We start from the raw sequence: 13,889 nt of genomic DNA on the forward strand, positions 1-13,889 counted from the left end.
GCCAATATCATAATACATCGCCAATAGTCTACAGCAAACGCCAACTTATTCAAAACCCCCTGAAATTATCTTCAGGGGGCTTTGGCTTATTGCGCCAGAGAAGCATAAATGCTAAAGCAACACGCTACTGGTTAGTATCCGGGGGAACGGGCTGGCTGCATAGATTTTTTTCGAGGTTTTTCCCATGTGTTACACGAATACGAGTCAGTTTCCATTAGAAAGTTCTCCACGGAAACATATCTCTCCGTAGGGCAGATAGACCTTGTGTGCTTTATCGCATTCCAATAGCATAATTTGCTTAATAAAATATCGAAATTTTTTTAAATAAATAATAAAATATTTTGAGATGATTGCTGTATAGTTATTACATGCAAGATATTAAGCTCTGAACGCCATACTGTGTTTCTTACGTTTTCTGTTTTAATTGCTATATTTCAGCGGTAACTGGAATTTCGCCTATTTCACCCAGTAATTTCTTACCAATTGACCACCCTTAAATAATCAGTGTAGAAGGTGTGGAGGCTTTGGTTACATTAGGTGACTCACGTCTCCTCAGGAGCACCATGTGATTCCTTAAGAAGAATAGATGAAAGTGTGTATTTAATTATGGCAAAGCACACGAGGGCTATCTGCCTAAAGGGAGGGATGCCTTTCGTGGAGGACTTTCTAAGGGAAACTGGCTCGTATACACGTTACACATGGGGAAAACCACGAAAACGCCCATGCAGCCAGCCCGTTCGCGGGATTCGAACCTCAGACCGAACTACCAGTGTTCAGCGTCTTTACCGCTCGGCCGCTGGTGGGCCCAGAATAGATGAAAGAAAAATTGGGCCGGGGAGGCGGAGGATTGCACCTAAAATGAGACATAAGCCTACTTCTGTCCTTTAAAAACTCTCCATAATATTTTATGAGCATCACGAGGTAACAAACTCATAGACCATAGCAAATCCCATGAAATTTTAACGCTTTGAAGATGGTGGTCGAAATATAGATCACAGCTGCAATGTTAAAAAACCAACCAAAATATCGGCCAACGAAATTCTGCCCCTTACCCCTCAGGCTCTTGAAATAGTCATTGTCCGATGACCTTCCTTGGCCTTTGTCCGATGACATTCGCGGTACTCACAGCTATTATATACGGTTTCGCAAATTCCCTTTCGTTTTCACTCAACAGTGGAAGATTAGCTCGTGGTAAATAATCTTCAGTACGTTTCGCGTAATTCACGTGCTGTCTAGAATTCTGCAGTAATACTGCCAGTTGAAGGACGTAAAATGTAATACAATGAAAATATAATTAATAAAAAGTTATTTTTTTAACTAAAGGAAAATATTAAGAAACACACCCATTAACAAAACAAAAAAAAAAAAAAAAAAAAAAAAAAGAACACACCCATTAAAAAAAAAAGAAAGCTATGATCAGAAAAATGCAAGGAAAATTAATGATATAGTTTGAATGATGAAATATTTACTACCAAAAAAAATCAATAACGTGTTTTTTTTTAAACTAAATGCGAATTTTAAAACGAATACTCAAAAGGAAAAAGATACTAATATCACAAAAATTCAAGGGGATTTGGTCAACAAGTATGTATAAAACTAAAATTGTTAACCCCATTTTTATTTAAAAAAATTAAATTAATGTAAACTGCTGATTTGTTCCAGAAAAAAAAAATTTCAAGCCATTATTTTCGTATATAAATTATAATTTTTAATCAATACATGTAATTCTAAACTATACTTAGTTTGAAAAACGATCTAAAACTGTATTGATATGTATTGAAACTGAAAATGCATTGGTTTTATCCATATCTAGAAAATAGTTGCTGCGAAGGTCTATTTTCAAAATTAGGCAGTGTTTGCAAGAGTTAATATTCTATTATTCGACAATAACGACTTCGTGGGTTTTCCTAGTTTAGGAATAAGAATCGGCAGAAATTTGTTTCCCCTACTCTCTCGGCTCATCAGCGGCTGAGCGGCAAAGTCGCTAACACTGGTAGTTCTGTACAGGGTTCATTTCCAGCCGAGCGGGCTGACTGCATGGGCGCTTTCGTGGTTTTTCCCATGTGTAATGTGTATACCAGCCAGTTTCCCATAGAAAGTCCTCCACGAGGGTATCCCTTCCCTTGGGCAGCTAGCCCTCACGTGCGTTGCCATAACTAAATAAACCAAACCAAATCCTAGTCTTTTACCTGTATGTTAACAAAGGTGACCTCTTAAAGAAACGTTTTCAGAAGTCTTTGGTAGTTTCCTTTGCAATCCCAGCTCAAAAGGTGAGGGGAGAGTACATTACTATTTCACATCTTTTTAAGTGCAACCTTTGCAAAATTTACCGTTTTTTGAAGGTTTTTAATCAGTAGGCAGTTACTTTTAAGCTTCGCCAGAGGCCAAGGGACCAAAAGGTGAGAGTTCGACCCGCGTTGAATCCTAGGCGAAATGAATTTGGCTGCCTGGTTAATTTTTTTTAGTCTTTCCCACGTATTACGTAGATACAAACCAGTTCCGCTTATAAAGTCCTATCCAAACATATTCCTCCCCTTAGGCGGATAACCCTTGTCTGCTTTGCCATATTCAAAATAATCTAAAATGCAGTTACAGTTTTTGTGTAAAAAACATACATACTTCAGGAGTTCAAGACTTATGGTTATAGGCAGTCTAAAGTTGAAGAAAATTATTCTGGAATTAAGTATCAAAATTTCTAGATCAAATTAAAAAATACGTTTAGAAGGAACGTTTAACTTTTAATTGCTATCTGTAATCTGATTCTCATTCAAAACATCCTGTCTATTTCTTAATGCATAAAGAGTTGAAAGCTTTAAAGCTATAGTAGATTAAACTTCATTCAATTTGTTTCAACACTGCATAAAATTGCAAGGTAAAGAACAATGGTATCAATCTATCAAGACAGATTATTATAAATAAATCAATGTCACTGGTAGAAACAGCTTTTAAAACGTTTTTCGTGTAACTTAAATGCAAAAGTCAGTACTTTTTAACAAAATATGATCGTCATTCATATACAATTGAAGAACCCTATTATTAAAACCCACCATTGACCAGAAGGTTAAAGCTGTGAAATAATGGTAATTAGTCTCGATTTCTTTTCAGTTATTATTGAATATATTTTTTGCATGAAGACTATGTATTTTATCTATGCATAAAGTAAACAGGATTTAGTTTCTTTTAAAAAGTCTAAGAAGGCATATTTACCTTAAAGCACATAGCTCTGTACTGTTTCGCCGTATTTAAACATTCAAAGAAACTCATTCAAAAAATAGCTGTCTCGTTCCATGGCAGTGCACGAAATTTCCTGATACAGCAAAGTTGTTAATATGTTCAAATAATCACTGATAAATTTGTCATTTTTTTCGTTTCCAAGCATTTTTAAAGGCTTGCAGTTTTTGATTGTGATTTCACTACTAACTCAAGCCCAAAAAGATACTATTCTGCACTTGGCTTGCAAGTTTTGATTTAATTGTTCATATTCATTCTGTTACCTATGTATTAATTAGCTTTTTCACGTTTTTAATCTACACAACTGAAAGTCAAGTTAAGTAGATTAAAAACACGATTAAAGCTAATATAGTATAGAGTTAACTAACATTTTATTTAAATTTTAGTACGTATAAAATTTTAACTATTGTATCATATTTCTTATGCCTGGGAAAATTAGAGAAACAACTTTCCTGAATTTCCCTTCTGTCTTCTATTACATTTTTCAGATTCAACAAGAAGCCAAATTCTGACGGAATTACGTATTTGCCATTTGGTATTGGACCCCGAAATTGTTTAGGCATGCGTTTTGCACAACTGGAAGCAAAACTTGCTCTGGCACACATTATATACAATTTTCGGATACATCTTAGTGATAAGCAAAAGGTTAGATATTTTGTTATAATATTTCATAAAGCTATGCCACTATGAAATAATACCGTAAAAATAATTTATGAATTTTAACTTTATTATTTTGTGTATAAACATAATTCTCAACTACTTTAAAACAGATGTTGTTAGTAGAGTTGCTTACGTGCAACTGAATCTACGAATCCCCGCATTTTAAATCGTCGACATTAAGCTTTAATAGTACCTGACGTCTATTTAAGTTTATCAATTTAAGTGATATCTGTTTAAATTTTTAGCATCTGGCATTTGTTTAAAAATGCAAACAATAGTTATTTTTACCTCATTACAAATTTTGAGTTTTGTAAAAGAAAGAAAACGGCATTTGCGGGAAGTGTTACTTCGTTATTTTATTAAAAAAATAGTTGCAGCGGAAATGTACCCGCTTTCTACTGGAAATTTATGTGGGCATGTTCCATGGACAACTTGCGCTGCAGCAGAAATGTACCACTTGTTACTGGAAGTTTACGATGAACATGTTCTATCGACTACAACTTGCAAAGAGAGGTTTCAACGATTTAAAAATAGTGATTCCGGTATATACGACGAAGAGTATAGAAACCACCAAAAAAATTCTCAAGATGGAAACTTAATTGTTATTTATTATCGGACGAAGATTATTAAACGTAATCGGAGTTGACTGCTGCATTAAATGCTATCCAAATATATATTTCTGAAGAGCTACATGCAACGCCGTTCAGTGTCTCGATCTTTCAATTAATATAGGGTCTAAGCTAGAAAACTGCATCTTATGTAAGTTGAAAGAATGAGACATTCAGTGTCGGAAAACTATATGTGAATTGCTGCTTCAAAGACAAAGAAGAAAAAAAAAAGAAATTATTATTGTTGAAGAGAAAAAAATGACTTCAACATTAAATGAGCAAAAGTATGGGTGCGCAGATGAATCATGTCCATCTGGTGGGACCTGGGACCAAAAGGTCGTAGCCTACTTTTTGTTGCAACCTATTTCAAATAATTAATGTTGAACATTGCAAACAACAGTTATGCAATTTGAACAAAGAATTGAAGCAAAGACATCCAGTATATGCGGAAAAAGACTTCAAGGTTATTCTTGAGGATAGTACTCGCTCTGTTTTCCAAGGTCAGTCAAGGTAAACTTTACAAGCACTTCGTTTCGCTGGAATGTGTTGCCGTAGCCGCCGTACTTACTAAAGTTTGTTCTTTTAAGAACAAATATTCGCTCTAGATGGATTTGTTCCAATCCATCTAAAGTGGCCTCTCGGGCATGAAGGTTCAGTTTTTACGGGAATATACAAAATTGACTTTATGGATGAACTGTTTCAAAACAAGACCTGAAGTTCACTGGCGACACTTCATGAATCAGTCTGATGCCTGACAGAGGACGAACATATAGTAGCTGCTGATGGAAAACATTTTGAACAAGCCTTTCTTTTATTTAGAAAACAAACATCTATTTACTCTAAATAAGGCGGGAATTTTCCTTGTAGTCTAGCTCTGAAAAGGCGCCATTATCCTCAGTAAACGTTTAAGCTGGATCATAAGGATCCCACATGTTCACTTACTACATAAATATCAATGTTTTTTACGCATGTGGGATTTATGAATAAAGGTTAAATTACGTAGCAAGATATAGCTTAAATTCTACGCACATGAGTGAGATTTTACTGCTATGTTATATATTAAATACGGATTTGCTTAAGTATTGATGGGATAAAGCACATAGAAAGAACTGCTGCGGAAAAGAAATGGATTCTTACAGCAAAAGTAGCAGAAAGAATGAGAAAATATGTCCTTTAGTTTTGTTTAAGATGATTCTGTATTATCTTACTTTAGTTTCTCACTGGCGACACTTCCTGTATATATTTTAGCAAGTACTTTATAGATATCCTAAGAAAAACCTCTGATCTCACCGTTTGGGATTGTTATTGAATATGCAGATATCGTATTTGGATTAATAACTTTAATCAAATTTTTTTAGCGCCCGTGTAATGTGCAATACTTGACTTTTTAAGATGTTAGATATTTTTTGCAGTTTATGATTTTCATGGTGTTAATATGAATTTCAGAGGATTTAGCAAGTGTCCTTGCACTTACCAGTAAACTAAGCACTTGTTATATATCTGCAGACCATTTTTCTTATGTGTCAGATTCAAAGAACATAGTTCACTTTTTGATCTATAATGTAATGAAAAAAATGTTTTATATTTGTTTCGTTTATTGTAAACCCGTAATGCTGTTATTGTAATTTTTTCAGGATTACTTCAGAACAAGTCTTCGAATACGAACCATTACGCCAAAAAATGGTGTTTTAGTAAGAATGGAACGCAGAGAATTGGAAACAAGCATATAAGTGATTTCGGAAAATTCGATTTGCACATTGTCATCTATTCAAACTCTTCTTCATGTTAAATAAATAGTCTTGCAGCAATTAAGAAAAATAAATATGTACTACATTTTTTTAATTATTTTTGTGCTTTGAAACAACGATGATATAACTAAGAACCTTAACTTCTGAAATTAAAAAAGTGTTTTAAATATAGATTTTTATTGTTTCGAGTTATATCCAAAATCATTTTCCTATTCCCAATCCACATAAAACTGAATAACTGTGTAAGGAGGAGATAGCTACTATAGTATATCTACATAATACATAAGATTTTTCATATCCAGAGTACAAGACAGCTATGTTTGGAAATTTGAATTTCCAGAAACTTTCCATGTGTATAAGAAGTGATTGATAACTAAGGTATCCAATTGGATAAAATAAGTTTATATCGAAATAAAATTATAAAAGTAGTATCAAAATGAGACAAAATTATTTCACTTAAAAATCCAACATCTTCACCATTTGCGGCTACTAAATTTTTCAAACCTAAGTTACACTTTTTCATTCCACTCATGAAGAAAGTCTGCGGTTTCTTTCGAGCCGTTTGCGCGGAGTAATTTTAACTTCGGTTTCAGATGAAAAAGTTGATCTTTCATTCAGGGTTCTCTGCTATTAGTACCGTTCCCGATTTTGGAAAAAGACCCGAAACCAGATCAAAGTTGTAAGGTGTATGCAGAACAAAAGTAAATTTCAGGCTTGCTATTTTTATATCTTTTGCTGGCTGCAGTGCACTCTAGCACCGTTATGCATCTAAAAAAAAAAAAGAACCAAATCCTACTTTTCATGACTTATTCTGCGGTTTCTTTGCTGAGGTTTTGTGACATCTTTCCAGTTTACTCCTTATTCTCTTAGACAGAACCCTTTTATGCACTCAAACTACTATTACTCGCTGCTTTTTATACAGAACTCAGATGTAGAATATGCATGACTACACCATTTCATTTGCACTTGAGCTACAGCTGTCGAAAGTAAATACAAGTGATACTATGCTGGAGGGGCATTCAGTCAACCGACGCACATAACATGTACGTCAGAATTTTTCCTTTCCTAAAACATGCAAAAATATTAAAATTTTATATTTTAAAATACAGGTGTACGTATAATTTTGATTATATTTTGCATTCAGAATATGGGAAAACATTCCACATATTGTGTAATAAACAGGGTGATTTAAAAATGTTTCAGTAAGGATTTTGAAAGTTATTTATAGCTAAACGAATAAAAAGGCGTCGACATGCATTTTATTTATGGTGTTGCGGACTGAAACAGAGCAAGTGTTCGAAGTACGTGCTTGGGAATTTTCCTCTCCACGTCATTTGAGCAGCGGATCCGTTGTAGCCACAGTCCCATAAATAAAATGCATATCGACGAGCTTTGCTTTCTTGTAGTTGCTCAAATTTAAATTGCTCGAAACCCGCACGGCGAATGGCGATTTGTATTAGAAGATCGCTTTTACCTTCAGCTCAACAGTCGCTTATACCACCTCAACGTGCCATTTCAAACACATATTCTATTTCAAAATCTGCTTATTTTGGTGCCATTATGTTTTACCAGACATTTTTTAATCACCCTGCATATGTGATTGCTTGGTGTCAGCGAATCTACATACACGGTACAAATTCTAACACTAAGAACTTTTTCGAATTTCCAATTCGTGAATGCCTGAGGTTCGAGAGACACTAACAGATCACTTTGCTTTCGTAATAAAAAGTTTTAAAAATATGTTAATAACCGATTTCCGCATTTTTATGCCGCAAAATTGTTTATATTATATATACGCTCGAGCCTTAACACATTTTTTCTCAGTTTCTTTTCAGTGGTAAAATCGTTTCAAAAATTAATTGAACGGATAAATTTTAGGTACGTTTTTAAATTCATTGTAGTTTAGGCCAAAAAATATATTATTAAATACGGCTGGGAACGTTATAACAACATTATTCTGCGAATGTCTGTAACATAAATTTAAAAGCACTAATTACAGTTTCATTTATTAAAAGTTGCCGATATAAGTTTTCTAAAACCCGTGCTATAACCAAAACTGCTGTACTGAAACCTTATTTGGTTCACTTCTTAAATTGGATCTACAAATCTACGACTCATAGTTCAAACAAGTTATGCGATCATTTTTAAACACCCTTTATAGGCATTTTTGCTATCCGAAGCCTAGGTACTGGAAATCGCTGAAAGACAGCCTGAAACTATCGGTCATTTAAGGGCTGTTCATCGAGATGGTACTTGAGTTGAATCCTCCTCCAAGCAAACGAGCAGAAGGCAAAATTAGCCAAGCATTTTCAGGAATCGTAGCCCGCAAACTACCATATCATCCGGTGCGGTGTTTGTATAGAACAATAACGAAACTCTACTTTTATGCAGAAATAAAACACCTAGTTTTTGCTTTACAGTTGGTGATATTCTTCCTATACTTTCTTAGCTTTCATTCTAGTATAAAAAAATGAAATAACTTATAACAAAGAAATACAAATCTATTATACAAACGGATGGGAATTCATGCAGTCAAAAGTATATAAAAACTATTCAGAATGAAAGGAAATGTAGAGCCCTCAGGAGGTTTACCCCTACCGCTCATGAAGAAGACTGGCAGTTGAAAAGTCTGAGCGAAAAGTAGAAAAAATCCTCAGACGGCATCTTCGATAAGCATGTCGTCTTGAAACGTTCTCAGATCGTGACAGTTAACAAAGTTACTTGACAACGTTACACAAAAATAGGAAAAAATAGGCTTTTATATTCAAAGCGTGCCAGCCTGAAAGCAACAGCGTTGTAAGGAGTGTATTATAGTTCAAAGTTTTTAGTTAAATTGATTTGAAATAACAAATGAATTCAGAACATCAGTTCAAATTTTAGAATCTTAAAAATTGTAAATTAATGCTTTAAAATTCTGAAATATTCCACACTTTAACCCTTTAATTGACAGATGATTAAAATCAAGTTGCTTTCTGAGCAATCGTGCTAAATAAAGGGTTAAACTTTTTTGCAACAAAAATACTTAAAACGAAAATCCAACACTTTACTTTTTTTGTTTGCTCAGTTTTCGAATCTTCATTTGAATAATGTGTATCACACCCACACTTCAGTATAGAGATGATACATTAACCCTTTGTTGCATACAATAAAGTTCTTTGTTGCATATAATAATCTAGAGAAGTTCAACGAAAATGTTTGCATTTTTTCTACTTAAAATAACCTTAGTAATAATAATAAAAAATAATTTTATTCAAATTTTCGTTTTAAATAATTACTACAGTTTGTTCACTACAGTGGGCAGCATGCATATACGTACATGCATAAAAATCTCTTCCCAACGATTTACGGTCATTGCATTTGAAATAGTTTCCTGCCCCCCCCCCCTTTTTTTTTTTTTTTTTTTTTTTTTAACGATGATTACCATCTTCTAAATGGTAAATCTAAAACTGACATGTACATTACAGAACCCCCAAAATACCTTCATTTCGTCGATTGTGATTGAATTTATTTTGCTACGATTTTGTAACCTGTACCTATTTGGATTCAATGTCAGATGTTCTAGAAATTCCTTGCCAAACAAACATTTCCAGTGGCGTTTTGGCTTCATAAGCGGTACATTTGGGTTTCAATTCACTCTTTTCGGTAGATCTTTATTTACCCAGTCCACAATTTTCTCAAATTGACATTTAAAATAAAATGTCTAAAATTACTAATTATGAATAAAAAATGGCAGTATAAGAAAATGTAAGCAATATTATATAATGTTTACTATGAGAAACTGTACTAACTTGGAAATAGAAGTAGCAGCCATTTTCCAAATAGCAATGCTTTACTTAGTGATGCTATACAGCCATCTATGATCGACAGTTAAAAGTTCTAATATTAAAGAATGAATAAACACAGGAAGGGAATCTGCTAAGGCATTTACAGAAGAATAAACAAATTTAAACTTTTGTCTACTACAGGGGACATGATGCAACAAAGGGTTAAGATCGCAGAGATAGCAATATAAATTATACTCCCAAAAAAATAATTAAAATTATCAATAGCTTCAATCTATGCTCTGATGTAAAATATATCTGAAATTTTGCCTATTTCCTTTATAAATATTTAACAAATTAAACTGAACTTTAGAAGAATCAACATTTCTACATAATCCAACTTTAGCCCGCAATGACAATAAATACTCTACTTTATCATAAAAAATTTTAATTGCTTTTTTTATTTTTAATTTACAACAAAGCAATACATTACTTGAAGACAATATATTACAAAAAAATTACTATGAAATGATATACACACTTAAATCTTACGCTCTTGCTCACAAATTATAGTTTTAAATAAGTCTTATTTCTATTACAATTCAATCTAGAGACGCAAGTGTCATAACCATAGTCTACTAAGAAGATACACTAAAACACTAAAACCAAGTCCTAAAAGGTTAGAAGATCTTGAAACTATCGCCGAGTTGCAAAGGTCACCTTTGCAAAAGCACATCATAACTTTTCGGTTCTGGAACAAAGTTGGTGCACATCTCTGTTCTTCATCCCCTGGAGGTCTTTGAAGGCACATTCGCTCTGTAGCAATCGCATAATCTAAAGTGAAAATTTTGTATTTAATTATGTTTGAAACAAATTACAAGTAAGACTGCATATCTGAAACAAAAGTTGATCAGACTTTGCATGCATGTATATTTCAAAAAATGTTCTTGAATATGCTAATTTTGGAACTGTTTCACTCTTACATAAGGTAATTGAGATTTTAAAATAGACAAGATTCTGTATTTAAACCGCTACCAATTTGAAGAGCTCCAGGAATTCTCATGCAACGTATACAGTTTAAAGAACTGCAAATCATTACTAATAAATGCAAGTGACAAAAATAAATGAAAACTAAATTTTTGATTAAAAACATCTCAGACGCCCAATTACGATTTGTTCTAATCTGTTTGGACAAACGGAGAAAAGCCTTAAATACCCAAGACTGAAATTTTCTCATGTTGCTCTCCTATTCCAGCTCTTTTACCTTATGACAAAGAAACTTAAAAATTACTGCCATCATACCAAGGAAGTTAACATCAATACATTGTGAATACATACATTTTCTGTCTTTACAAATCAGATAATATAGTCGTATAAGAAAAATATTAAATATCACATAGAAATTACATCGTGAAAAAAATTTTTTTGCACAATTTAAAAAGAATATCAGCTTTAGCAATGAGAATACAAATTAATTTTTAACATCAATTTTAGACGAAATTTAAAGACTAATGTGTAATTCTTAATATTCTCCTTGGACTTTCAAAGGCCACTTTTGATCAGGTACTTCTTTCCGACACAATGGCTTTTAACAAACTTTGTAGCATGTTACAGTACAAAATTCCAAAAACACAGCTAACTACTTTGAAAATATATCTTAATATTAGACACTAGACTAAAGCATAAATTACAGTTAAAATTAAAACAACTCACCATCACCCTTTCCTTCAACTACTTTTGCGCACCATCCTGACGCACAAGGCAGAGCCTCTACTGCTCGAAGATTTTCAACTGTAGTAGCATTGTGGAAGAATGGGTCTTTGCAATCTCCCAAATCACCCCGGGATCTACAGAAGAAACAACGCTTAATACGACCTAGAAAGAAAGAATGACTGACCGTTAGAAAAAAGAATAAAATTACTGTTTTTTTTTTTTTGTTTGTTTGTTTGTTTGGTGAGGGCTATCTGCCTAGGGTTTGTTTTGTTTTGGTTTACTTGATTATGGCAAAGCAGGGGCTACCTGCCAAAGGAGAGGGAATGCCTTCGTGGCAGACTTTTTAAGGGAAACTGGCTCGTATACGTGTTACACACAGAGAAAACCACGAAAACAACCATGCAACCAACCCGTTCGCAGGGATTCAAATCCGGGGCCGAAGTACCAGTGGTCAGCGACTTTACTACTCTCCCTCTGGTGGACTATCAAAAATGTGCTAAAAAATATTTTAAATGAATCTGTTACAATAAGAGCAGGCCATTATTTTTTTTAATACTTTAACCCACTTTGAGTAATATTTGGGATGAGATGTCCACTGAATGATCCTAATATTAAAAATTGCAGTAATGGGAGCACATACTGGCTCATTCCCTCAGAGAGAACTGGATTATATTTTTGTAGCATAACACTAGCATAAGACTATTTGATTGCATTAGACTAGGGAATACGGCAAAATATTCTAGGGTTATCTGCCTATGAGAAGATGTGAATATGGAGACCTAAGGCCAAATAGTTCCGCATTTATGCTGCTGCGTATGAAGAAAACCTCGAAACTCGTATGCAGCCAGCCTGAGAGACGACCTTCGGATCGCCATGAAAGGAGGGCAGAGTGAGCGTTGCGCCAATCATTCGTAAAACGCATCTCTCATTGACATTCAAAACATTTGTTCCGTCAGGCAATGACACGATTTCAGAGTCGTCATGAGAGGACTGCAGAGTTAATATTACATCAGTCATTTTTAAAACACTCTTTCTTCTCTTACGATGATATTCAAAACATGAAATACTACTGTCATACGGTGCATTAAGAAAACTCATTTCTCTTTCATTCAGACTAAAAATACCTTCTCTCACTCTTCAAATTTACTATTTTTCACTTCTCCAACTATCATATTACTTAGTGAGTATACGTTATAAGTATTTTAACAAAAGTACCCGCATAAAGACCCAAGATAATGAAAACCTCTAATATGATTACGCAACAAATCTTAAGACATTTCCATGGGTTTGTAGTTCTCTTTTTAAAATGTACCCATTTTACGGATTTTTTTTTTTATTTGATATCAAGTACTTTTTCTTGTTTTTGTCGTTGTGAAATAAAATTCTCGTAATACGCTGATATATATGCATCAAGTGAAATAAGGCGTGAATAATTTCGAAAAAATAAAGGTCACAGCATTGTCAATTTCACGCATGGTTTCAGAACAGTAGAAACGGTTATTGCCAAGTAATGTGAAAATTAAAAAGAACCATGTCATAGTGTGTTAATCTACAAAATTAAATATCGCATGACTGAATTTTTTTCACCCCGTTTGAAGTTATGCTTACGAGCGACCTATCTTAAGATGTATTATTCATAAGCCTTTTGTATACTCGTCTAGCCTCGAAATCGTAAAAATTTATTAAGTTATACTATACAAATTGTACCGAGCCTTTTCTTTGAGAGACTTCAGCTTTTGATAGAAGACAAAAGGATTAAAAAATTGTAAAAAAATCCGAAACTTTCAGATTTTACATTACGCTCAAAGGGACTTTTTAAACTTTTTTTGTGTTACCTTTATCATGTTCTTTGCACTTAAACCATAAAATTCAATTCAACAGCAATATCGCAAAATAATTTTAAAATGAGCATAGCTTTAGAATTTGATACTTAATCTCGCGCTGGAGATAAATTTTTTTTTTTATTATTTTTTTTAATTTTTTATTTTTTATTTTTTTCCCCCGTATACTGTTGCCATTACTCGCTTTCAAATCGTGGAGTTTGTTAATCAAAAATTTATTACTGTTACAAAATGTGAAATCGATAATAAAACAAATTCCAAATTAGGGCTTCCAGATGCCCATATTCGGTAGAAGATTACGTTATTCAAAATTTGATGGCTCTAGGT

The 13,889-nt window shown here is 33.5% G+C and overlaps 2 protein-coding genes across 7 annotated transcripts in view; one reads left to right on the forward strand and one right to left on the reverse strand.

The window, feature by feature from the left end:
- LOC118197729 (cytochrome P450 3A8-like) overlaps window positions 1-6,420 on the forward strand; it is a 63,597-nt gene extending 57,177 nt beyond the window's left edge. For all 3 annotated transcript variants that reach the window (XM_085809648.1, XM_035369267.2, XM_085809649.1), the window contains 2 exons: window positions 3,720-3,876; window positions 6,134-6,420. In XM_085809648.1, coding sequence (XP_085665774.1) covers window positions 3,720-3,876; window positions 6,134-6,229 — 253 coding nt within the window. In that variant the 3' untranslated portion in view covers window positions 6,230-6,420. The remainder of the gene's footprint in view (window positions 1-3,719; window positions 3,877-6,133) is intronic.
- A 4,019-nt stretch (window positions 6,421-10,439) lies between these two features.
- The window catches only part of LOC118197731 (UPAR/Ly6 domain-containing protein rtv-like), an 85,855-nt gene continuing 82,405 nt past the window's right edge, over window positions 10,440-13,889 (reverse strand). For 3 of the 4 annotated variants that reach the window (XM_085809903.1, XM_085809902.1, XM_085809904.1), the window contains exons 2-3: window positions 11,722-11,883; window positions 10,440-10,842 (exon numbers count right to left, since the gene is read on the reverse strand). In XM_085809903.1, the coding sequence (XP_085666029.1) occupies window positions 10,631-10,842; window positions 11,722-11,883 (374 nt within the window). In that variant the 3' untranslated portion in view covers window positions 10,440-10,630. The remainder of the gene's footprint in view (window positions 10,843-11,721; window positions 11,884-13,889) is intronic. The other variant, XM_085809905.1, reaches the window with a different exon arrangement.

The sequence above is a fragment of the Stegodyphus dumicola genome, chromosome X2, assembly GCF_044657685.1.
Source record: "Stegodyphus dumicola isolate Sdum_Otavi_A_Nest chromosome X2, ASM4465768v1".
Lineage (NCBI taxonomy): Eukaryota > Metazoa > Arthropoda > Arachnida > Araneae > Eresidae > Stegodyphus > Stegodyphus dumicola.